We start from the raw sequence: 27337 nt of genomic DNA on the forward strand, positions 1-27337 counted from the left end.
TTTAAATTGCTTTAGCTTACTAAAGCAATTATTAATATGACATTAAGCTACCATTTTAAAAAACCTAGACTTAGGAAACAAAGTTGCCTATAGTGTATAGTACTTTATAGATGTAGAATTAAGCTTAAAGTTTTTTTTGACTAAATTGGTTGTATACAGTACTCCTTTTGTAGCAATGTAGCATGAAATAGTGAGCATATCTTTGCAGGAGGTCCAGCATGGATAGTAGCCATGCAAATCATAAACCCTGGCAGTGTGTGTTTCTGTGAGGGCCGCCTGCCTGGCATGGTTAGGCTATATTGGGTGGATACTATTCTCAAATCATATCCCACTCTTCATGTAAGACCTACATCGGATCTAACTATATCATGTGATAGAAGTAGAGACTAGTTTCTTTCCTACTGGGTTAAAAAAAATGACCCTATCTAGAAGAGCAAAGAGAACAGGAGAAGAAGATACAAACAATGGAAAAGGGTGTTCTGAGGCAAGTAAAGCTAGTTGGGGACAAGTGAGTAGGAAAGGAATATTCTAGAATATCTTGGGATTTTGGAGTGCTTATACTTGTCTAAGGGAGTCTAGTTTTTGGAAGGCTGTCATCAATGGGATTACTGAAGACAAAAATATCAGTGCCTTTAGGATGCTAGAAATTTGGGGGAAGGGGGATGACAATCACCATAAATGATTAACATGCAAGAATATTTCCATAATGTCTTTTTCTATAGTTTTTAGCTTGCTTTTGTACCTTGTGATTTTTCACTTGACATTATTTCAATGATATTTTCTCTGTTGTTAGTATTTGACTAATGACTGAATAATCTTGTGGATGTGTCATAATTTAATTTTTTATATAGCATTTTGGCTGTTTTCCAAATTTACATTTATAAAGATTGATATCAATGCAGAGAGTTATTTGTGATCATTTTTTGAACATTTGATGGTTGGCAAGTGATAGACATTCAGTAAGCTCCTCCAGTACGCTGTGGCTATGTCCCTGTAAACCAATTGTTAAGTCTGACGAGCATCTGGAGTCTTTATGGCTAAAGCTTTAAACACAATTTATGCATTTAAGACACATTCAAAAGTGGAATTGCTGGAAAAATAGATAAGAATAATTTTTAAGGCTCTCACTTGTACTGAACGTTATCTTTTAAAAGTTTTGAAAAAGGTGGGGTGTGGTGGCTCATGCCTGTAATCCCAGCACTTTGGGAGGCCAAAGGAGAAGCTCTTGAGCTCAGGAGTTTGAGGCTGCAATGAGCTATGATCTAGCCACTTAATTTCAATCTGGGTGACCGAGCGAGACCCTGTCTCTACCAAGAAAAAAATTTGGGGGGGGGGGCCTGGTCTCACTCTGTTGCCCGTGCTGGAGTGCCATGGTGTCTGTTTAGCTCACGGCAACCTCAAATTCTTGAGCTCAAGTGATCCTCTTGCCTTAGCCTCCTGAGTAGCCACCATGCCCAGCTAATTTTTTCTATTTTTAATTACCTGGCTAATTTTTTCCATTTTTAGTAGAGACAGGGTCTCGCTCTTGCTCAGGCTGGTCTCTAACTCCTGACCACAAGCAATCCTCCTGTCTTGGCCTCCCAGAAAAAAATTTTTTTGAAAAATTTGTTTGTTCAGGTATTACATACAAATGGTTTAAAATTTGAAATGCACCCATTGCCCTTTCTACTCTAGAAAGAAAGATGATGTTGAAGCAGAGGGGAGGGTGACTGCTCGCTTACTTGGGGCAAGGCCCCCCACCTCCCTCTTGTTTCTTTCTTGTGGTTGTTTTTCCTTTTTCTTTTACTAATGGAAGCTTTCAAACATACAAAAATACGGATGAATCATACAATAAATCCCCATACACCCAGTTTCACCGGTTTTCAACATATCGGCCAGTTTTGTGTTTATATACTTTTCTACTCTTCTTGCCTCCTTTGGGATCATTTACCATTTTGGAAGATGACTTTTTATCTACCTAATATTATCCCTATTTGCCACAAATGCTCAAATTACTAGCAAAATCTCTTTATATTCACATTTGGCAACCTCAAGGTGTAGTTTATTGCATAAGCATTTATTTAATCCAGATGGCTGATAACAATTTTTTCCCTGATTTTAAAAGAAACACTTCCTTTAAATTGATAGTGGCGCACTGCCTTCCTCAGCCTTGACTCCCATGGGGGGATGAAAGCTGGCTGGGTCTTGAGTGGGTAGAGAAAAGATGGTGTCCCAGTCGTGGGTTAAAGGCAGAGTTCTACTATCATCACAGGACTGTTCTGGCCCCCATTTTTGGTGCCCCCCTCTTTTTAATGGGCAATTCTGTTGCTTTTGATAATGATTACTAATTTGATAGAAGAGCTAACACCCAGTTGTTTTGTTGAGGGCTATATGAATAAACCAGTTTTGGTTTTGTTGCCTGCCAAACATTTATTTTATTTTAATTTAATTTAATTTTATTTGAGATAGAGTCTCACTCTACTACCAGGCTAGAGTGCAGTGGCATTGTCATAGTTCATTGCAACCTCAAACTCCTGAGCTCAAGTGATCCTCCTGCCTTGACCTCCCAGAGTGCCAGGGTTACAGGTGTGAGCCACCATGTCCAGCCTCAAATATTTTTTTGGTTTGTTTTTTTTTTTTTTTTTGAGACAGAGTCTTGCTTTGTTGCTTAGGCTAGAGTGAGTGCCGTGGCCTCAGCCTAGCTCACAGCAACCTCAAACTCCTGGGCTCAAGCGATCCTTCTGTCTCAGCCTCCCAAGTATCTGGGACTACAGGCATGAGCCACCATGCCCGGCTAATTTTTTCTATATATATTAGTTGGCCAATTAGTTTCTTTCTATTTATAGTAGAGACGGGGTCTCGCTCTTGCTCAGGCTGGTTTTGAACTCCCGACCTCAAGCGATCCGCCCGCCTCGGCCTCCCAGAGAGCTAGGATTACAGGTGTGAGCCACCGCGCCCGGCCTTTGGTTTGTTTTTGAGACAGAGTCTCACTCAGGCTAGAGTGGGTACCGTGGTGTTAGCCTAGCTCACAGCAACCTCAAACTCCTGGGTTCAAGCGATCCTCCTGCCTCAGCCTCCCAAGTAGCTGGGACAACAGGCATGCACCACCGTGCCCGGCTAATTTTTTACATATATATTAATTGGCCAATTAATTTCTTTCTATTTATAGTAGAGACGGGGTCTTGCTCTTGCTCAGGCTGGTTTAGAACTCCTGATCTCGAGCAATCCTTCCACCTCGACCTTCCAGAGTGCTAGGATTACAGGCGTGAGCCACCCCTGCCCGGCCCTCAGATATTTTTTAAAATAATTTTTGCCTTAATAGTTTACTCTATGACTGCTTGTCATAGAGTTTAAACATGGTGTACATATATAAATACAATAATGCTTTGTGTGTGTATGTAAATAGATAATGCACTGTCTGGGCCCAGATAGCTTGGGTTTGAATCCATGTTCAGAAATGTGGAGCTGACCTAGTTAATGATTTTTCATCATTTGATGATCCTGTGGAAAGAGACTATAGATTTTTGGAACTAGATCCATTTATTGAGGAAGGAAAAACAATGTGGTAAACTTCAAACAGCTATAGTAACAGATTCAATTTTAAAAATACATTTTAAATGTATTTTAAAATATTATTTTTACTGACTATTTAGAGCTGTGGCACATAGATCCTGAGAAACAATTTTGCTTTTACGGTGCCTTGTGTTTTGATCTGGGTTTTCTCTGTTCATCTGGCTGTGTGTGTGAGAATTAATAAATGATGACAGAAGACTCTTTAGCAAGTCTTGGTATCTGTTGTAAAAATTTAAATCAGTACCATTATTTACTGAGCTGTTGCAGCATAGCATTACTCCGAAAAAAAAATTTTTTTTTTTTGAGACAGAGAGTCTCATTCTGTTACCTGGGCTAGATTGCCATGGTGTCAACCTAGCTCACAGCAACCTCAAACTCCTAGGCTCAGGTGATCCCCTCCCTCAGCCTCCCGAGTAGCTGCGACTATAGGCATGCACCAGCATGCCCAGCTAATTTTTTTCTAATTTTTAGTAGAGACTTGGGGTCTCGCCCTTGCTCAGGCTGGTCTGGAACTCCTGAGCTTAACTATCTGCCCGCCTCAACCTCCCAGAGTGCTAGGATTACAGGTATGAGCCACGGCGCCCTGCCTACTCGGAAATGTTGAGTTAACTAAGCATTTGGGCCGCAGTGGAAAACTTAGCATACTTTTCAGTGAATTTTTTAACATCTGTTCTGTAAATTTCTGCACTGACCAGAATCTTTAGAAGATTTTAAGTTACACACTATTAGATAAAATACTAGTTTGACATGCTCTCACCTTGGGAAACACTTTTATATATTTTTCCCATTTAATTTCACAACGGTTTTATAATGTGATATTATTCCCATTTTATAGGTGGATATGTTTGATTTGCCTAAGGCTTGAGCTAAAAGTGTTTTTTTCCCCTAAATCAAAGGCTCTTTTTAAAAAAAGGTTATTAAGGCCAGGTGCGGTGGCTCACACCTATAATCCTAGCACTCTGGGAGGCCGAGGCGGGTGGATTGCTCGAGGTCAGGAGTTCGAAACCAGCCTGAGCGAGACCCTGTCCCTGTCTCTACTAAAAATAGAATGAAATTAGTTGACCAACTAAAAATATATATACAAAAAATTAGCCAGGCATGGTGGCGCATGCCTGTAGTCTCAACTGCTTGGGAGGCTGAGGCAGGAAGATCGCTTGAGCCCAGGAGATTGAGGTTGCTGTGAGCTAGGCTGACGCCACAGCACTCACTCTAGCCTGGGCAACAAAGTGAGACTCTGTCTCAAAATAAAAATAAAGGTTTTTAGTTTTCAAAAAGGGGTTATAGGTAAAGATGTTTTAGCTGTGGTCTCAATTGATCTATTTCTGTTAATTTTAGTGTATGTTCAGTTGTTTGCAGAAGCATGGAAAATCCTTTAAGCTATGGCATATTTTACAAATTTTCCATTTAGTTGACCTTGAGACAGTGGTGTATGGTCTAGGTTGGATACAGTAGGACAAATTCCCTTTAGAACTAGTGCTAAGATATATTACTCAATACAAGTGTGTTTAAGTACCATTTAACAAAGGAGAACTTAAGATTCTTAACATGAGGAGGTAAGTACTGTAGTTTGGGTATTGGAGTCTTAGAGGTATTGCCAGGAAGTGAAATGATGCCACTCAGAATGGAATGGAAGCTTAAACCTCACTCAAAAGGAGTAGATTTGGAAAGAACATAATTTTTTTTATATCAAAAGTAATATGGTTTTGTGTGGAATTCACAAACTGGAATATGGAACATGTTTTGAGAGGATTTAGGTGAAGGTGAATTAAAGAAAGATGCTAGGTTTTATATTTTGAATAAAATATTTTTATAGACATTTGAATGTAGGCATTTGAGTATCTTGTAGACATCCAGGCAGGTGGGAGAAATGAATGATACTGATGGAAAATCACTCTGGGAGGCCGAGGTGGGCGGATTGCTTGAAGTCAGGAGTTCGAAACCAGCTTGAGCAAGAGGGAGACCCTGTCTCTACTATAAATAAGAAGAAATTAATTGGCCAGCTCAAAAATATATATATAGAAAAAATTAGCTGGGCATGGTGGTGCATGCCTGTAGTCCCAGCTACTCGGGAGGCTGAGGCAGCAGGATTGCTTGAGCCCAGGAGTTTGAGGTTGCTGTGAGCTAGGCTGACACCATGGTACTCACTCTAGCCTGGGCAACAAAGCGAGGCTCTGTCTCAAAAAAAATCACATAGGGAAGATAGAATTGTGATGCAGGTATTATTGAACATTTGTAGGGATATTCTACAAAAAAAAATGGAGGTAATGTCAGAGTGCTGTGAATCACGGGACATTGAATTCACCACACTGGGCATCAGGGAAGGTTTCCTAGAGGAAAAATGATGACTGAGCAGTGTCTTTTTTGAGGCTGGAAGGAGGGGGAAAGGTTACAGGAAGGAATATCCAGGCATGGTTTTTTTGTTTGTTTTTTGAGACAGGGTCTTGCTCTGTTGCCTGGGCTAGAGTGCCGTGGTGTAATCATAGCTCACTGTAACCTCACACTCCTGGGCTCAAGCAATCCTCCCGCCTCAGCCTCCCAAGTGGCTGGAACTACAGGGGCATATGCCACAATGCCTAGCTAAGGTGTTTTTGTTTTTTGTTTTTTTGTAGAGAGCTCTTGCACAGGCTGGAATAGCATATTTAATTTCAGGATGCAGAAGGAGCAGGAATCTTTTGCATGATTCATTTATTCACTGTAAGTTGCATTCAGGGGATGCTGCAGTTTGTGGATTTGAGGGGTAGCAGGAAATGAATCTAAAGAGGTTAATAGGAACCAGTTCGTGAAGGGCCTTGGGGAATTTTGTTTTTCCTTAAGCTATGGAGAGCCATTTTAGGTTAAAGAGGTTATTTTTGGTCTACACAGATCATGGGCAGCAATGTGGAAATGGAATAGGAAGACAGTGAGGCAGTCCAGGAGGGAGGCTGATTAGTTCAAGATTGCAGGGACCTTAAGGGATAAGCACAGGCCAGGCACACTCTGGGAGGCTAAGGTGGGAGGATCGCTCAAGATTAGGAGTTTGAAGTGAGCTAGGCTGATGCCATGGCACTCACTCTAGCTCTGGCAACAGAGCAAGACTCTGTCTCAAAAAAAAAAAGGAGATGAGTACGTGGACAAGGACCCGAAGGGCAGGTATGAGTGGAAGAAATGGATGGCTGGAGATGGAGTGAGTAAAGAGGGAAAATGATGGAAAAGATTAATTCAGTTGTGGTTATGCTGAGGTTGAGGAAATGTTTAAGTGGAAACAAATTCACTTGGCTACAGGTTTTATGAAAGGCACTTAGGGCAGCCTGGCACAGTGTAAGTACTCAGTGTTACCTATTATTAATTCATTAAGTAAACAAATATTTAGGACCCACCAATAACAAGGCTGGTCTGAGAGCTGGAGAATGTAATATCCCTGCCCTCATGGAACTGACATTCTAGTGGGAATCTTTTGTCTGTCGGTGGTAGTTGAAATCTTGCACATACCATTGTCACCTAGGGAAAATGTAGAGTTGAGGTCAGTATGTGAAACTCTGGGGAATGGTTGGTACTTAAGTAGTGGCTGGAATGAGGAAGAAAAGACCAGAAAGAGTGCTCACAAAGGAGCAGTGGTCATCAGTTAGATTCTTTTGTTAATTAGGATTTAAGGTGAAGACAAAGTGCTAGATTTGTGAAGTAGGAAGACAATTTGATGACTTTAGAGTGATTATAGTGGTAGTGAGGAGTCAATGAAAGATTGCAGAAATGGTAACAAGTTTAGAATTATTTCCAGAACGTTGATTTTGAAGGAAACAGGAAGGGATGGGATCAAAGGCATTGTTTGTTTATTTTAAACCTGAAGGTGGACTATATGTCAATAGGAAAGAATGGGAGAGGGGAGAATACAGGAAGGAGAATGACCAATGGGCATACACAGGGAAAAAACACCTTTTTTGGCCCTCAGAGAAGAGGCAGACTTAGGAGGGATAGTTATTTGTAGACAAAAGGCCTTATAATTGGCTTAACTAGTGATCACATTCTTCTGTGAAGAGGCAGGAGTGACCTAGGATTGTCAGGCAGCTTGTAGTGATTCCAACTGGACAAGCACAAGGAAGTTTTTTTTTTTTTGGTTTTTTTTTTGAGACAGAGTCTCACTTTGTTGCCCAGGCTAGAGAGAGTGCCGTGGAGTCAGCCTAGCTTACAGCAACCTCAAACTCCTGGGCTCAAGCAATCCTCCTGCCTCAGCCTCCCGAGTAGCTGGGACTACAGGCATGTGCCACCATGCCCGGCTAATTTTTTTTTTCTATATATAATAGTTGGCCAATTAATTTCTTTTTTTAAATTTATAGTAGAGATGGGGTCTCACTCTTGCTCAGGCTGGTTTCGAACTCCCAACCTCAAGCAGTCTGCCTGCCTGAGCTTCCCAGAGTGCTAGGATTACAGGCGTGAGCCACCGCACCCGGCTTTTTTTTTTTTTTTTTTTGAGACGGAGTCTCTTTGTTCCCCGGGCTAGAGTGAGTGGGGCTAGAGTGAGTGCCGTGGCGTCAGCCTAGCTCACAGCAACCTCAAACTCCTGGGCTCAAGTGAAACTTCTGCCTTAACCTCCTGAGTAGTTGGGACTATAGGCATGTGCCACCATGCCCGGCTAATTTTTTCCATATATATTAGTTGGCCAGTTAATTTCTTTCTATTTTTAGTAGATGAGGGGGTCTCGATTTTGCTCTGGCTGTTTTCAAACTCCTGACCCTGAGTGATCCATCCGCCTCGGCCTCCCAGAGTGTTAGGATTATAGGCGTGAGCCACCTGGCCTGGCCAGAAAGTTAATATTCATAATTGAATTGATGGATCCTCATGAACCTTGGAAAGAAAGAATAAAGCCTGTGGGGAACAGGCTGAGGGAAGGATGGTGGTAGGGTTCAAGAGTGAGTCCAGTAGGCAGAAGTGGAGACTGGAACTCTTGGAGGTTATAAGAGTTTGCTTTTAAAACCGAATGATTCTGAGTAAGGTCAAAGGTGTGGTTTGGGGTGAGTTGTCAGAATTGATGAGTTCATTAAACTAATGTTTATAATTAATTTTTGAGAATAGCCTTAGGATAATGAATTAGGACCAGAGGTCTGGACACCAGTAAACAATTCTCTAGAAAGTGAACATGACACTGATTCCACAAGAAATTGTAGAAGCAAAGAAAAGACCTGAAAGAGGAGATTGTTATGAAGAAGTCAATATGGGTACATTTAAAAACATTTTGGACTAATTTTGATTTACTTAATTTTGGAATAGTGTTATTTGACTAGCCAAGGAGAATTAAAACATAGTCTATCTGGAGTTTTTCGAGGCATTGATGAGGTTTCTTTCTGCAGAGCTTTGCCGTATACCTAATTTGTTTTCTTGTTTTATTTAATTTCAGTAGATTTAGGGGGTACAAGTGTTTGTTTGTTACATGGATGAATTGTTTAGTGATGAAGTCAGGGCTTTAGTGTACCTGTCACCCAAGTAATGTACATTGTACCCTATATTCCTAATGTTAAAAGTGAGATCAGACTGGAGCAATGGGTGAATGAAGGTAGGCAAATAAAGTGTCCTTATTTTTGCTTAAAGTCCTGTACCTTGGTCCCACAATGCAACTGTTCATTTCGTTTGGTGTAGATGGCACTTAGCAATAGCACTTGTGGGGAAAATAGATACAGGGCTATGACTGACATCTCAGTTGGGTATGATTTGATTTTCAGAAGTCATTTGATCTTAGAGCTGTGAAATACACTGTTGACGGGCGCGGTGGCTCACGCCTGTAATCCTAGGTTTCTGGGAGGCTGAGGCGGGCGGATTGCTCGAGGTCAGGTGTTCGAAACCAGACTGAGCAAGAGCGAGACCCCCATCTCTACTATAAATAGAAAGAAATTAATTGGCCAACTAAATATATATATATAAAATTAACCAGGCATGGTGGTACATGCCTGTAGTCCCAACTATTTGGGAGGCTGAGGCAGGAGGATCGCTTGAGCCCAGGAGTTTGAGGTTGCTGTGAGCTAGGCTGACACCACGACACTCTAGCCCAGGCAACAAAAGTGAGACTCTGTCTCAAAAAAAAACCAAACACACGTATATTTAACGTTACGTTTTGCTTGTATCAAACTACCCAAAGCAAATATTTGTTATTTCTCACAATTCTGTGGGTTGGCTGAGTGAGTAGCTGCTCTGGGCCAGCTCCACTGGGGCTAGATGAACTGTAATGGCCTTACCCTCATAGTCTCTCACCTCCAGATTAACCCAGGCTGCTTTGTGTGGTGGTGGAAGGTCCAGCAAGTCCAAGTGTGCAAGGCTGGCTGGCTTGCTTGGTACTTGCCAAGGTTCCGTTAGCCAAGGCATGTCACATGACCAAGCTCAGCTTGCAGGGGTGGAGAAATACATTCACCTTTTGATGCGAGGAGCGGCAAAATCTTATTGTAAAGGAAGGGAGGTTGGGAGGAATTATCAGAGCCATTTTTACAAATAATCTGGGCTGGGTACATCATGTATAGATTCGTGTCACTCAACACACATTCAAAAGAGATTACTGAGGTACCATGGTTATTCATTGGTGATTCACATGTTCGAGCTCAGGTTATAGGGGTAGAGTATGAGCATTGTGTAAATGTGAAAAAGCAGGGAGGTATGTAACAGGAGGAAGAGTTTGAGTATCATGACCTAGATATTGATAACTTGCAGCAGGTTTCTCTACCTCTAATTTTTTTCTCTCTCTCTACAAGGGAGAGAGAGAATTACAGTTCTACAATTAAATACAAGAGCCAGAGGTCCATGCTCTGTTATAGTGGGTTTTGTTTGTGTAAGTGCATGAAGTATTTGGAATTCTGAACTCATCAAACAAATGAGCTAATACTCAATCACTGGTATGTGTGAAAGTGCCATATAAACTACAGTATAGGGCAGCAATTTTTTATAGCTTTATTGAGATACAATTCACCTATTTACAGGCTACAATTTAATGGTTTTTAGTATGTTCAGACTTGTGTAACCATCACCACAGTGTGATGTGATTTGTTTAGAGACAGAGTCTCACTTTGTTGCCCAGGCTAGAGTGAGTGCCGTGGCGTCAGCCTAACTCACAGCAACCTCAAACTTCTGGGCTTAAGCGATCCTACTGCCTCAGCCTCCCAAGTAGCTGGGACTACAGACATGCGCCACCATGCCTTGCTAATTTTTTCTATGTATATTACTTGGCCAATTAATTTCTTTCTATTTATAGTAGAGATGGGGTCTTGCTCTTGCTCAGGCTGATTTCGAGCTCCTGACCTTGAGCAATCCGCCCACCTTGGCCTCCCAGAGTGCTAGGATTACAGGCGTGAGCCACCGCGCGCCTAGCTTGAAACATTTTCATCAACCCAAAAAGCAACCTTAACCCCTGCCCACCACAAAAAAGAAACCAGACCTAAGTAGCCATTCATCTGCTTTCTTTTTCTATAGATTTGCCTATTCGGGACATTTCATATAACTGGAATCTTGAAATATTTGGTCTTTGTGGCTAACTCAGCATTTTGAAGAATAATGCTACTGTTCTTAACGTGGAGAAATAGATACATGTGGTTCCTATGCAGTACTGGTCTGAATCTTCAAGGGGCAGGGCTGCCTGGGAGAGTATTTTATAAAAAGCTTCCCTTCCTTTGTTAAGAACTAGTTGTATAGTGGAAAGCATGTGGGGTGTGGAGTCAGCTTTGGCTTCCATTCTTTGGCTCTGAGCCTTAATTTTCTTATCTTTAGAATAGGAATAATAATAATCATAAACGAATATCTTAAGGGTTAGAAGAGGAATTATAATTTTGTTAAAGAATCGATTTCTGATTACAAAAGTTTATTAGAAAATTATGGAATAGAGGAATACTTAACATGATAGAGAAAAATACAGTTTAAACTAAGAGTTACTATTTAAGGCCAGGCGGGCGGATTGCTCAAAGTCAGGAGTTCGAAACCCAGCCTGAGCAAAAGCGAGACCCCCATCTCTACTAAAAATAGAAAGAAATTAATTGGCCAGTTAAAAAATATATATAGAAAAAATTAGCCGGGCATGGTGGCGCATGCCTGTAGTCCCAGTTATTCCAGAGGCTGAGACATGAGGATTGCTTGAGCCCAGGAGTTTGAGGTTGCTGTGAGCTAGGCTGACGCCAATGGCACTCTAGCCCAGCCAACGCAGTGAGACTCTGTTTCCACAAAAAAAAGAGTTAATATTTAAGAATGAAACACTGGAAACAGTCCCATTAAATTCAGAACAAAACAAAATGCTCATAAGCAAAAGTGTTATTGACATTGTCCATGTAGTAAGATGTGATATAGGTATAAGAGGTATAATTACAGGAAAGGACAAGTGATATTTGGAAACCATAAGATTATGTATGTAGAGAATAAACTGGGAAAATATTAGAATTGTTAGTTCACCAAAACAGGGCTGAACTATACAGTTGATCCTTAAACAACACAGGGGTTAGGAGTGCTGTCAGTATATAAATAAATATATATAAATAACAGTATATAAATAAATCAGTATATAACTTTTGATTGCCACCAAACTTAACTACTAATAGCCTACTGTTAATCAGAAGCCTTACTGATAGCATAAACAGTTAATTAACAAATTTTGTATGTTATATGTATAAACTGGAGAGAAGAATGTTATTAAGAAAATCATAAGGAAGAGAAACTGTTAATATATTTACTATTCATTAAGTGGAGGTAGATCATCATAAAGGTCTTCATGTTGAGTAGGTCAGAAGAGGAGGGATTGGTCTTGCTGTCCTGTAAAGTGGACCTGTGCAGTTAAAACCCATCAGTTTAGGGATCAACTGTGCAAGTATATATTCTATATACCAGCCCTAATTTGCTGCTGCTGTTGTTGTTGTTTTTTTTTTTTTGTTTTTGTTTTTTTGAGACAGAGTCTTGCTTTGTTGTCCTGGCTAGAGTGAGTGCCGTGGTGTCAGCTTAGCTCACAGCAACCTCAAACTCCTGGGCTCAGGCAATCCTACTGTCTCAGCCTCCCGAGTAGCTGGGACTACAGGCATGCACCACCATGCCCTGCTAGTTTTTTCTATATATATTAGTTGGCCAATTAATTTCTTTTTATAGTAGAGACAGGGTCTTGCTCTTGCTCAGGCTGGTTTAGAACTCCTGACCTCGAACAATCCGCCCACCTCAGCCTGCCAGAGAGCTAGGATTACAGGTGTGAGCCACCGCGCCCGGCCATGTTGTTGTTTTTGTTTTTGAGACAGAGTCTTGCTTTGTTGCCCTGGCTAGAGTGAGTGCCATGGCGTCAGCCTAACTCACAGCAACCTCAATCTCCTGGGCTCAAGCAATCCTCTTGCTTCAGCCTCCCAAGTAACTGGGACTACAGGCATGCGCCACCATGCCCAGCTAATTTTTTCTATATATGTTAGTTGGCCAATTAATTTCTTTCTATTTATAGTAGAGACGGGATCTTGCTCTTGTTTTTGTTTTTTTTGAGACAGAGTCTCATTCTGTTGCCCAAGCTTGAGTGAAGTGGCATCATCATAGGTCACTGCAACCTCAAACTCCTGGGCTCAGGTGATTCTCCTGTCTTAGCTCCCCAAGTAGCTGGGACTACGGGTGTGTGCCACTATGCCTGGCTAATTTTTTTTATTTTTAGTAGAGACAAGGTCTTGCTGTTGCTCAGGTTGATCTTGAACTCCTGACCTCAAGCGATCCTCCCACTTCAGCCTCCCAGAGTGTTAGGATTACAGGCGTGAATCACCATGACCGTCCCAACCAGCCCTAATTTGTGTACAGATATAATGAAGGATTTTTATATAACTGAGTTTAAAGAAATTGGTATTCTTTTTTTTTTTTTTTTGAGACAGGGTCTCACTTTGTTGCCCAGGCTAGAGTGAGTACCGTGGCATCAGCCTAGCTCACAGCAACCTCAAACTCCTAGGCTCAAGCAATCCTCCTGCCTCAGCCTCCCGAGTAGCTGGGACTACAGGCATGCGCCACCGTACCCGGCTAATTTTTTCTATATATATTAGTTGGCCAATTAATTTCTTTCTATTTATAGTAGAGACGGGGTCTTGCTCTTGCTCAGGCTGGTTTCGAACTCCTGACCTCGAGCAATCCGCCCGCCTTGGCCTCCTGGAGTGCTAGGATTACAGGCGTGAGCCACCGCACCCGGCCATGAAATTGGTATTCTTTATGGAGGTTGGGTAGTGAGCACAAAGCAGAAAAGTGTGGGTTTGAGTTAGTTGTATACATCCATAAACTTGGAGGGGGTTTATTTTCTTTTGTCTTGTCTTCCACAGACAGGTTCATCTCACTTGGTCACCCAGGCTGGAGTGCAGTGGCACAATCATAGTTCACTGTGGCCTTGAACTCCTGGGCTCCAGTGATCCTCCTGCCTTAGCCTCCTCCTGAGTACCTGGGACTACAGGTGTGAACCACCACACCCAACTAATTTTTTTTTTGCTGTTTTTTTGTAGAGATGAGGTCTCACTATGTTGCCTAGGCTGGTCTGAAACTCCTGGCCTCAAGCAATCCTCCTGCCTTGGCCTCCCAAAGTGCTAGGATACGCCTGGCCTATAAACTTGTTTATATAAAATTACTGGCTTTGGGCTTTTTTTTTGAAAACTTGGTTGTCACGATTGGATTTAAACTTTAATTGTAGGTGTGAATAACAGGATGAATTGTGGAGAGGGTTTGTTTGAATAGGTGCTACTGGTACCTGCTACAAAATTCAACCTAATCAACCTTGACTGCTTCCCAGCCTGTTTTCAGACCCTCCTAGAAGTACACTGTGAATATACAAGTAATTTTTAATGGCTATCTAGAATTTTATGGTGTACATATATCATCTAACTAGTTCTCATAATCAAAGATTGTTTAGGTTGTTCCACTGTCATCTTCACAGTGAATGAGTCATTAAAGTTTAAGCTTTGGCCATCTTATAGGAGAAAATTTAACATTTGTAATGAGTGAGGTTGGGCATTTTTTCTATTTTCACTTTCTCTGAACTGACCATTTCTTTTGCCTATTTTTTTTATTACAGTTGATCTTATAAATTCTTAGGAGGTTTTTCTATATTAGAGAAATTAGCCCTTTCTTTGAGGTGTTGCAGTATTTACATCATCAGAGACTCAGCATAGGAGAAAGTACACGATTTGAAGCTGAAGGGTTCAAGTTTGTTTCCCAGCTATGCTGTGTGTTTATGGTGTGACTTTGGGAGAAGTCATTTCATTCCTCTGAGTCATGAATGTGAGTATAATACCCACCTTGAATGGGGTAGTTGTGAAGAGAAGGTAAGACTTGGTGGCTGTCAGCAAAACCCAGGTTCTCACCCCATTCTCTCACCTTGGACCTTGAGCTTGGCTCTGAATATGCTATAGATGCTTCCTGACTCTAGTAGGATGTTCCTCTTCCTGGAAAGTTTCCCTTTTGTGCAGTTTTTATCCAGGGCAATTGCTGCTGGGAAAACTGTGCTAAAGTTGTTAACTTTCTAATTAAAATTTCCCCTAAGCTTTCCAGATAGCTTTGCTATCTTAAGAATACTTCTCTGTGGCTGAGATAGTCTAATATGAATAAGTTGTGTTTCCTCCTTGTAGACTGAGTACTTTGAGTATGTAATATCTCACTAATTTGCCTTCAGCACAGTGTGGTACTATATGACATATTCACTAGATACTCCATGAATGCTTGGTGAATTATTTGATAAGTTAGTGGCCATGTTGTCATCAGACCTTATAGCTTTCTAGAATGAATTTTTTTTTTTTTTTTTTTTTTTTTTGAGACAGAGTCTCGCTTTGTTGCCCAGGCTAGAGTGAGTGCCGTGGCGTCAGCCTAGCTCACAGCAACCTCAAACTCCTGGGCTCGAGCGATCCTTCTGCCTCAGCCTCCCTGGTAGCTGGGACTACAGGCATGTGCCACCATGCCCGGCTAATTTTTTTATATATATATCAGTTGGCCAATTGATTTCTTTCTATTTATAGTAGAGACGGGGTCTCGCTCTTGCTCAGGCTGGTTTTGAACTCCTGACCTTGAGCAATCCGCCCGCCTCGGCCTCCCAAGAGCTAGGATTACAGGCGTGAGCCACAGCGCCCGGCCTCTAGAATGAATTTGTGTTGGGGTCCCCAAGAGTACCCCCCTGAGGTTCAGTGATTTTTCTGGGACTTAGTGTATAGTTGTACTCATAGTTATGATTTGTTACAGTGAAATTATGCAAAGCTAAATTGGCAAAGGGAAAAGATGGATGGAGTGAAAATCAGAGGAAACCAGGCACAACTTTCAAGAGTCCTCTTCCAGGGAAGTCAATCAGGATGCACTTAATTCCCCCAGCAAGTTGTGACATGTGAGAAATGTTGTCTACCAGGGAAGCCTGTTAGAGACTCAGTGGCCAAGGTTTTATTTTATTTTATTTTATTTTATTTTATTTTATTTTATTTTATTTTATTTTTTTATTTTTTTTTTTGAGACAGAGTCTCACTTTTGTTGCCCAGGCTAGAGTGAGTGCCGTGGCGTCAGCCTGGCTCACAGCAACCTCAATCTCCGGGGCTTAGCGATCCTGCTGCCTCAGCCTCCTGAGTAGCTGGGACTACAGGCATGCACCACCATCCCCGGCTAATTTTTTGTATTATATATTTTTAGTTGGTCAATTAATTTATTTCTATTTTTGGTAGAGACGGGGTCTCGCTCAGGCTGGTTTCGAACTCCTGACCTTGAGCAATCCGCTGGCCTCAGCCTCCCAAAGTGCTAGGATTACAGGCGTGAGCCACCATGCCCGGCCAGTGGCCAAGGTTTTTATTATTGGGGTGGTTGTGTAGGTACCCTCTGCTTACTAGCCCATGCCAAAATTCCTGCTTTTTCCCAGTCGGAAAATAGGTGTTAAGCATAAACCACATTGTTTGCCTAATTTAAGGACAGGAGCCATTGTCATCTGGGAATGGTGGGAATCTGCCCTGTATCCAGATTCTCAGATGCCAACCAGGGGCCAGCCTTGCACTTAGCCTTTCTAAAGCTGGCAGTCTTGAGCCTGCTGTGTTAACTCTTCTCTACACAGGGTAGAATTCAAGTTTAATACGTCTTACTCAGATATGTCAGATAGGACTAAAGATTATTTTCAAACTTTTTAGCTTATTATTTAGAAGAATAGATTGCCTTTAGAATACACAATTATAATCAAGCTGAACTATGTCCCATCTATTTGCAGTGGTTTATTCCACGGCCCACATGATATATAGATACTGAGTCCATTAACATGAACATGGATGCACGACTTGCCCCTTGTCATCTTTTATCTTCTGTGTTTAGGGTGTAGTGTTCATATAAAGCAGTCACTGCATTTACCTTTTTTATGGCCTCTTGGCCCTTTCAGATGATAGAATTTGAGAATCCTAGGAGGCCAGAAAATGTATGATAGAGCCAAATAGTATAATAGTATACCTGGTGTCTGTTAGCTTTAGATCAGTTTCAGGTTCACAGCAGAGTTGAGTGGAGTTCTTCTATACTCCTTCCTCTACGCAAAGCACAGCCTCCCTCACTGTCAGCACCCCCCACCAGAGTGTTGCATTTATTACAGTTAATGGACTTACATTATCACCCAATAACCAGGTCATTTTCAATCAAAGTCCACAGTTTGCGGTTGGCGTTGTGCATTCTGCGGATTTTGACAAATGTATGACGTGTATCCACCGTTATAGTATTAATATTATACATAATAGTTTCACTGTCCTAAAAATCCTCTAGGCTCTGCTTGTTATTCATCTGTCCTAGGTTAGTTTTTGGATGTGAACTTATTTATGTTTTTTCTTTTCTTTCTTTTTTTTTTTTTTAGACAGAGACTCTGTTGCCCGGGCTAGAGTGCTGTGACATCAACCTAGCTCATAGCAACCTCAAACTCCTGGGCTCAAGCAATCCTTCTGCCTCAGCCTCCCGAGTAGCTGGGACTACAGACATGCACTAATTTTTTTCTATATATTTTTAGTTGACCAATTAATTTCTTTTCTATTTTTAGTAGAGACCGGGTCTTGCTCTTGCTCAGGCTGGTCTTGAACTCCTGAGCTCCAGGGATCCTCCGGCCTCAGCCTCCCAGAATGCTAGGATTACAGGTGTGAGCCACCGTGCCCAGCCTATGTTCTTTCTTTGTAGAGATCTTCAGTATTATTAAATCAGTGCATCTTATGTGTGTTCACTATTATTTTGTAACTTTTATATAAGATTCGGCAAGATAGAAATACATTTTATTTGTTTTGGGGTTTTTTTGGAGATAAGACGGGTGTCATTCTGTTGCTTAGGCATGAGGGAAGTGGCGTCATCACAGCTCACTGCAACCTCAAACTCCTGGGCTCAAGTGATTCTCCTGCCTCAGCCTCCTGAGTAGCTGGGACAACAGGTGTGTGCCACCACTCCTGGCTGATTTTTCTATATTTTGTAGAAACAGGGATCTTGCTATGTTGCCCAGCCTGGTCTTAAACTTCTGACCTCAAGCAGTCCTCCTGCTTCGGCCTCCCAAAGTGCTAGGATTACAGATGTGAGCCTTTGCCCAGCCTAGAAATACATTTTAAATAATGTAAGATTAATTCAATGTTTATCTTGAATTAATTATCAGATTGTTTTGAATATTTATCTTAAGAAGTTTAAAAATTTAAAGTTGCATTCGTTACAACTTAAGGTTCTTGGTATATAAAGTGAAAGAAATTGTGAATGACCTGGTACTCAAAGACTTAAGATCAGAAAGTCATCTAAGTAGCTTTCCAAGAATCCAAAGAGTTGCTAATCTGAAGTAGAAAAGGTTTCTCTCATCAACTCTTAGGGGAGAACAGTTGACAGGGTTTTACGTTTTAAGTTGTTTGTGAGAATCACAGATTTTCTGACCTTTTACTCATAGGCTCTCTATCTGTAACATCTTTAAATCATCAAAAGAAATTTGAACTTGAGCTTAGAGGAGTTGAGAAGGGAGAAACTTCAGTTTTATTTTTAAGCAGAACATCCAACTCTGGAGAACATAAACTTACACTTTCTGTATTTTCCAACAGCCATGACAGTAAATTTTGGGGACCATATTTACACGTGTTGCATTCTCAGAAGCAGTTTTATGACTGTTGTGAAAAATGTCACCTCCCTTCCCAAATGATACATATCTCCTATCTTAGTATGGTTGGGATCTCTTATTTTAACATAAAAAGGAGAGATTAATTCTTGTACAAGTTGTTTTGATCTAAAGGATTTTTAAAATTCTTATGTAAGGTTTTTAGAGAAACTTTCCTTTTCTTTTGAGCAGACTTTTTAGAGCTTGAAGCCTTTCCTTGTAACTTAGTTTTTCACTGTCAGAGACCATCTGGGTATGTTCCAAATGTGGTTGAGTTACTGCATCTAAAGGTGATTCTGGCTTTCATAATCTCCATGTTCCAGTTTGTCTGAGGCAACTAGACAAACTTTACATAAGAACAAATTGCTACCTCCTGGCTCTGCAGCCAGACTTCACTTGCAGCAGGAGACTTAACCGTATAGTGTGCTGGTGAAGTAACTGGAGCTTTAAATAGTTCCTGGCTCTTGAAATAAGGACAGCATGATTTAGGGGAAAGGCCAGAACTTGATCTCAGTGGCCTTCGGCACGCTAGCCTCTCCTCTCCTGGCAGTGGAGACAGTTGCTGGGTTGCACTGAGGGTGTCTGGTCTGCGCTGTCGGCACATTCAGTGACAATCTGACAGACTTGTGGCAGGAGTGCCCAAGGCCTCAGTGTGTTTCACAGCCAGTCAGGGAGTGTATTTCAGGCTGTGCGATGCTAAGGGTTATGATGTAAGGTGGCTAAGGAAGTTTCAATTTAGAATAGGGAAGAGGGTGAAATGGAGAAGAGACATTCGATACAGGAAGATAAGCTAGGAGATTATTTTGCAAGAAATGTAGATACCACCTGTGGTGGGAACTACAAAGAAGGAAAATCGTTAAGCCATTCTCAGAAGTAATTGCTCACATTTCTGTAGTGCTTTGCTGTACCAAGAAACACTTTATGATTCCTCTGATACAGCTGTGTAATAAACTTATCAAAGAGGCAGAAATCCCTGTTTTGCAGATAAGAAAACCCCAAGACCTAGAGAAATGAAGTGCCTTGCCTCCCACGGCACTTAGCAAACAGTGGGCCCAGGAAAGCCCCCATCTTCTGAGTTATTTGTGTGTACATCAGAACTCAGCAGGAGTGAGGGGTGAGAAATAGTCACTGTGTAAATAATTGGACATGAGATGAGATCAGCAAATGTGATGTTTGCAGAAGGGGGTGGCAAAGGAGCTTGTAGAGCAAAAGCATCTTTCTTGGTTTCCTTGGGCTCTGAATTCCAGTAGTACCAAAGCACTGTTCTTTCCCGCTCTTCAGTCTGTTTCACTTAAGCTATGTCTAGAAGTACTGTTCTCTGGCATTATAATGGAGAATCAATAGTGGATAGTAAAAGGTTAACTTTTTAAAACTAAGCCATATGTGGTGGCTTTCACCTGTCTGTAATCCCAGCTACTAGGGAGGAGTTCAAGACCAGCCTGGGCAATATAGTGAGACCCTTGTCTCCTAAAAAGGCTGCGGGGTGGCGGGGGGTGGGGGGAAAGAAAAACTACCAATCTGTTTAGGAAATATTTGAGTATGTATCATTTGCTGATCAATTCATTCAAGAAATGAATTGCTTGCAGTAAACTTAAAAGTGTAATTTGGTTTGTGTTCTCATGTAATTATCTCGGAGTACATGCTATTTGAAGTAGTAACTTTAACCAGTTTCATTAAACATATCCCCTCCCCCATTTATAAAAGTGGAATACATACTGAATGTAAATTATTCAAACATAGGAAGAAGTCTCTTGGTAGCGCCCTTCATAACAGTTTAGTATTTCTCATTAAAGTGTCATCTCCCTACCCTTCATGATGTTACACAGATGCTGTCGTCCATCTACATAGGGAACACTGGGTACCCCAAGGAGAGAGAGTAGCCAGTTGATGTGGGGTGAAGAGAGGAGAGATGGGGAAGATTCCATAGAGGAAGAGTGTGTAGTAACTTCATTCTTGATAGTTGTGTGTTTGCTGCTGGGCAGGAATCCTGGAGAATGTTCTAGGTAGGAGCAGAACAGACAGATTGACAGAAGTATGAAGTTTTTGCAGTTAGCTTGTCATGACCGGTGCACAGGTACATGAGAGGATGAGGATTGGGAAGTATCTGATCTTCTGTAAGATTTATAAAACCAGGAGTGACCTGGGATTCCTGATGTATATTAGCAAGGAAGCTGGGGTTCAGACACCAGCTACGTCGTTGTCCCTTCTTTGTGCTTGGTCCACCCCATCCCCTTTCTCTGCACCCACACAGCACAAGTTTCTGCTAATCACTTTAATCAGCTGATAGATCCGTTGGGTTTTAGTGGCCTGACAATTTTTTATTCTTTCCTCCTAACAGGTGACAGAGCTGAATGAGCCACTGTCCAATGAAGAACGAAACCTTCTCTCAGTGGCCTACAAGAATGTCGTTGGGGCACGCCGTTCTTCCTGGAGGGTCATTAGTAGCATTGAGCAGAAGACATCTGCAGATGGCAATGAGAAGAAGATAGAGATGGTCCGTGCTTACCGTGAAAAAATAGAGAAGGAGCTGGAAGCAGTGTGTCAGGATGTGCTGAGCCTGCTGGATAACTACCTGATCAAGAATTGCAGTGAGACCCAATACGAGAGCAAAGTGTTTTACCTGAAGATGAAAGGGGACTATTACCGCTACCTGGCCGAAGTAGCCACTGGAGAGAAACGGGCAACTGTCGTGGAGTCCTCTGAGAAGGCCTATAGCGAAGCCCATGAGATCAGCAAGGAGCACATGCAGCCCACCCACCCTATCAGGTTAGGCCTGGCTCTTAACTACTCCGTTTTCTACTACGAGATCCAGAATGCCCCGGAGCAAGCATGCCACTTGGCCAAGACCGCTTTTGATGACGCCATCGCTGAGCTCGACACTCTGAACGAGGACTCCTACAAGGACTCTACTCTCATCATGCAGCTCCTCCGCGACAACCTAACGCTCTGGACAAGCGATCAGCAAGACGACGATGGTGGAGAAGGCAACAATTAAGGCCCCCAGGTGGACTGGCAGCGCACGCTGATGCTACTACTGCAGTCTTTATTTTTTTCCCATGAGTTGGGGGTCGGGTGGGGGAGGGAAAGGGAGGGATGACCTTCCCAGGGAGAAACCCACGACCTGTCCTGTCTTTGATCGCCTCTTTGACATTTTTGCCAAAATACCACTAGTGGAAAGTCAGGCTAGCTGTGCTGGAATTGGAATAGCAGCCTCACACTGGCGTATGGACTGTTCTGTAGATTAATGCAAGTGGAGCTGTCTGTCTCTAATTTAACTTATTGCTAGATAATAGGGTTTTAAGATGAAAAGAAAACTTAAACACGGAATGGCCCTCATTCAGTAAGTTCTGTGGTTCCAGTAAGGATTTTTATGTACATATGCTCGTGTCTTCGGTTCTGAGTACTTTCTATCTCATCTGTTTTAGCTGTGCATTTTTTTCAGGGTGTACTCCACCAGACATGGAAACAGTTTAAATCCCAAACTGACAGACTTAGAACGTAAGGTATATTCACCCTTATGGTTTAGGCCTTGCCGGTTTCTGAAGTCTCTGATTAGTTGACAGTATTAACACTAAATTGCAGTTTACAGTATTTCTACATTACAGCCATATGTGACATCAAGCCATTGACGTGTATTTTTCTTTGCTAGTTATTTTGGCTTTACATCCTTATTCAGCCTTATCTAGGTTGGTTTTGCTGTCTCAGTCTCCTAGGCTAAAAGACTTGCCTGAGGAGAATCAAAGCTACTTTAGGTTTTGGTTAATAGGTGCTTGGCAGGTGGCTGTGGGATTTTTGTCCTTCTTTCTTCTTAAACTCAAATCCACCACAAAAGTAATTAACCATTTTACTAGAAATGCTAAACTCCACACAAATAGAGAAAATTCAGGTCTGTATGTCATTTATCATGTTGGTATTTGCTGAGAATATCCTGCTTTCGAAGCTGCCACGGCTCCTTCCTCAGGGATCACACTGCCGTTCCGCTTCCCTTGGGTCTTCCCCACCGTGCCTCGCGCTGGTGGCGAGCAGTCGGGTTGAGAAGCCTCGGACGGCAGAAGCTGGGTGGTCGTTTTGAGAAGGTTTGTGGTGCAGCGTGTGAAAATTCAGGTGCTAGAAGCTTACTGGTAGAAAAATCCAAAAGGAAGAGCTATATTCATAAACCATTCTGTCAAATTTCAGGAGCCTTGTAAGTATGTCAGTTTTTCCTCCCTGAAAATACTACTTCCCTAAGTAATTGTTGTAGGAAGATAAACTAAAACCATTACCAGGTAATAAATACTTAGTTCCTACTTGACCAAAACTACTTCTATTTTTTTCTTTTTAAAATGAAAGCACAGAAACTGGAGATTGACTTCTCTCTTGTGCAGTTAGTGCAGATTTTGGAATTGATGGAAATTACATTGCTATTTCCACACATTTGTTTTAGTTAGTCTTAGGGGTACCTCATTCTCATTTTGGATAAATCTGTCTATCTGTAAACATGACCTGCTACATGTGTGTTCAGGGTTTTTTTTTGTTTCCTTTTGTTTTTTTAAATAAAATCAGTAACAGTGAGAAATCCTGAGATGGTAATAACCCCAGACTAGTTTTTGTTTGTTCTTTTATTTAGGCAAGGAGAGGCATGAGTAATAATGGAGGAAAAACTGACAGATGCTTTTGCTAATACCAAAATTGAGTTTACAATTATGAACTGAGTATGTGTAACAGGATACAGGTGACAGTGAAGATAGAAGCCTGGTGATGACCATAGAATCAATATGCTCTGTAACATTGCACAGTTTACCCAGCATGACTTTCCTTAGAAGGCCCCCTCCTTACGCTAGAGCAGAAGTCCTATCTAACTGAAGCTGACCGGAAGAGCTAATTGAAGGAAGCTTTGCCGACTTGGGGAGGGGGGTGGGTAGGTGGGCTTTCCCTAACTTATCTTCATGTCCAGTGAGCAGTGTTGTGTCCTTCCTTGTAGCATTTGGAAATGATTTACTGGAATTACAAAACCTATTTTTCCTTTAAATTTCAGCTTTGGCTCTGGCTGCTTTTTAGAATAATGCAAGATCAAATCATACTTGAGGGCTAAAAATGAAGAGGGAATGGGAGACTTGATATTTAAGCAGCTTGAATGGTTTCTTTTCTTTTCTTTATTTTAAAAGAAATGCACTTGCCTATGATACTGTCTCTCCAGTGAAATGATTACGCCTCCATTACTCCACTGATACAATATTGTGCATGCTAGTGTTGTATTTCTATACAGTAGCTTGAAATTTATTAACTTATACTGTAGGTGTTATGTATTCCTATGACAAAAAATTAAGTCTTCAAATTTTTTAAAGTTTTTTTTTTAATTTAATTTTTCCTTTTGGGGGTAAAGTTTGCTCTACCAAATAGTGATTGTAACAAATTGATTTGTTTTGGATGTTGCTATAGTGACATGCAGTTATATATTTTGTTTTTAAAGGGGGGGAGCAAAAGAAACACCAGTGTTAGCTTAATCTTAATGTCTGGTGTTTGTCATGGTGAAATTATAACTATTACAGTGTAGGAGAACAACGAGTATGTTCTCTGAATGAGCCTTTGTGCTTTTTGTCATGTTATGCAGTGAACTATTTTTAAGGTCTAATCAGTGATTATTTTTCCAACTCCGTGTTTCTCTAAGGAATTATTTCACACACGGACCATTCTTAGCAGTTTTCCTCAGTGATGGAATATCATGAATGTGAGTCATTATGTAGCTGTCGTACATTGAGCAAATAAACTTACAGATCTGATGTCAGTGCTACTTAGTTTTATTTAATGAGTTTAACTTTCCCTTTGCATTTGAAGGTTTGATCGGATGTTGGTGTTCTCCCTCATTCCCCTCCCCAAAGAGTGAGATTGCGTTGGGGGAAGGGGCGAGACAGTATATACTAGAAAGCTCCTATATCTGAGAATGAGACCTGGGTTTGATGACTTAAAAAATCATTGCACCTTTTGGGCCTCCACTTTTCTTTATAAAATGAGCCTATTCAACTGGATCTCAGAGCGCCTTCCTGGGGTGCAGCTGGTGAGAAACACAGATCTGAGTTTGAATCCTGGCCCATCTTGGTCCTTGGGCAAATGACTAAACTTTGGAGCTTGGGTTAGGGGTGAATATTGGTTTAAATGAAAACTGGATCATGTGCCTGGGTCAATACCTGTCATTTAGGTTCCTAGTATTCTGGGAGATTTCATCAAGTCTTAGATGAAGTGGTTCATTGCACTTAAAAATATTCAAAAATAAATTGTCTTGGTTTTTTTCAGGCCTTCTAAAGTGGTCAGCAGCTTTAGGTGGGGTGGCCTGAGCTCTCAGCAGCCTGCTGTTGCTGAAGGCAGCTATGGCAGACTATGTGCCCCTGATGGGAGTCACGTCACTGGGTGTGGGGATGTTCTGTCATGACTAACCAAAGAGCGGTTTATCCACAGGCAGGAATGCCAGGTGAATGTTCTCCTCACATCAGCTGTGCACGCTTCAGCAAAAGGACCAGGGGCATTGGTTCACACAGTGCAGGAAGAAAGCTTTCATTTTCTCTGAGAAATCTGAATTCACATTTCAGGAATGACAGCACTGTGTGAATAGGCCATCACCATATACTAAATGGGTTCACCTATGTTAGCTCATTTATCCCCCAGGACTTCCCTGAGAGTGCCGCTGCAAGTGTGGCTGTGGTGCTGGAAGTGATTGATGGGCCTGAGGTCCCACAACTCAACCCAAATCTTCAGCCCTCCGGAGTCTGGTCTGCTTACAGCAGGCTGCTTCTGCACAGCTGGGAGACTAAAAACTGCACAGCCGCCGCCAACCAATCAGCACAATTGAGCTCTTAGTGTGGCAGTCACTAAGGATTGGATAATGATCCCAACAGTCAAGCTTCTTCAGACAAGGTCACTGAGGGAGAAAGCAGGGAGAGCTCCTAAAAGTTGCTGTTATACCCTTGTCTCTTCAGTGTAATGTCCCACTGTAGGGACGGGAGTAGCATTATTTTCCTGTTTTGCAGATCTCTTGGTAGAGAGTCATCCGGACTCTCATAGCTGTACACATCCAGTCTCTGCTGTGATGTGCTGTCTGAGTTGAAGTATTGGAAAGAATCTGTTATCATATAGATAAGTAATTGGAACAGAATGGCCCTAAACAATTGAGGCTGAATGGCCAAAGTAGAAGAAGGTTAAGAAAATTCTCATACTATGTGAATTCAATTAGTGCTCTGGCTTAGGCACCAATGGGAGAAAAGGCTTCTTCCTTCAGTACACTCCAGAATTTTAAAAATAACTGATAGTGTGAAACAAAATAAAGGTGATGGGGTAGGGTAGTGAATATTCCACTCTGCTTGGCATCCATGGAGCAGAGTTATTTATTCCAAGAACTTTGGGGGTAGAGTGAGAGGCCATAAATGAGGTCATTCAGTGGCAGGGGACCTTCTAGTACAGCAAATACGTTAGTAGGATTGCAGTTCTTCCCGCCCTCTATTTATGTGCGATTACCACATGCATTGGCCTTTGCACTGGTCAGCTGAAACTGCGTATTGACTCACACTGTGATCTGAGTGGCTAAGAATGGCAGCTACCTCCTGGTGCACAGTTCTCAAAGTAAGCTTGGAGAAACAGCCCTCAGAACACTAGGTAACGCTGTCCTCTATTGCTAGGAGTTGACATTAAGTGTCTTAATGACATTAAGACATTAGCCTAATCAGAACATTAAAATGTGTTCAGCTTGCTAATTAGTCTGCTGGCTTGAATTTTCTAATTTTGGTGTAGATGAATGCAGTTAAATCTGGCCACAGCCCTGCCTCATTAACCATAGATACTGTGATCAGTGAGGAGTTAGGGTGAGAGTGGCTGGATCACACTGGCAAGACAAAAGAATCAAGACTGCCCAGATTAAGGTACTGATTCAGCACTCCACTACCATAGCATTGGAGAGGAAAGTCCATATTGTGATATGGAAGGTTGATATTTTGTTTTTTGAGAGAGTCTTGCTTTGTTGCCCAGGCTAGAGTGAGTGCCGTGGCGTCAGCCTAGCTCACAGCAACCTCAAACTCCTGGGCTCAAGCAATCCTGCTGCCTCAGCCTCCGGAGTAGCTGGGACTACAGGCACGTGCCACCATGCCCGGCTAATTTTTTCTATATATATTAGTTGGTCAGTTCATTTCTTTCTACTCACAGTAGAGACGGGTGTCAGTCTTGCTCAGGCTGGTTTCAAACTCCTGACCTTGAGCAATCAGCCCGCCTCGGCCTCCCAGAGTGCTAGGATTACAAGCATGAACCACCTTCCAGCTGATATTTTGGTTTTTGTCTTTTGAATTGGCAGTGCCGGTGTATGTTGCAAAATACAAAAGTGTAGTCTAAACTTTTTTTTTTTTTTTTTTTTTTTTGAGACAGTCTCACTTTGTTGCCCTGGCTGGAGTGCAGTGGCATTACCATAGCTCACAGCAACCTCACACTCCTGGGCTCAAGTGATCCTCCTGCTTCACCCTCCGGAGCAGCTGGGACTACAGGCATGCTGCCACGCCCAGCTGATTTTTCTATTTTTTTGTAGAGACGGGGCTCTTACTCTTGCTTAGGTTGGTCTTGTACTCCCGACCTCAAGCAATCCCACCTGGGCCTCCAAAGTGTGCCTGGCCAGTCTAAAGCTTTTGCATTAAGATTTTACTGCTTTTGAGCACTGACATGACCTGGGTCATAAAAGGTTTGCTTTGTGATTTTAAATATGGAAAATTAAAATTTGGTGGTCCCACATACAGGAGTACATCT

At 41.9% G+C, this 27337-nt stretch overlaps 1 protein-coding gene across 1 annotated transcript in view; it reads left to right on the forward strand.

Annotated features, from left to right (window-relative positions):
* The window catches only part of YWHAG (tyrosine 3-monooxygenase/tryptophan 5-monooxygenase activation protein gamma), a 30231-nt gene extending 6280 nt beyond the window's left edge, over window positions 1-23951 (forward strand). Inside the window, exon 2 of the mRNA XM_012759202.2 lies at window positions 20922-23951. Coding sequence (XP_012614656.1) covers window positions 20922-21578 — 657 coding nt within the window. The 3' untranslated portion in view covers window positions 21579-23951. The remainder of the gene's footprint in view (window positions 1-20921) is intronic.
* The last annotated feature ends 3386 nt before the right edge of the window (window positions 23952-27337 follow it).

This window comes from Microcebus murinus, chromosome 19 (assembly GCF_040939455.1).
Source record: "Microcebus murinus isolate Inina chromosome 19, M.murinus_Inina_mat1.0, whole genome shotgun sequence".
Lineage (NCBI taxonomy): Eukaryota > Metazoa > Chordata > Mammalia > Primates > Cheirogaleidae > Microcebus > Microcebus murinus.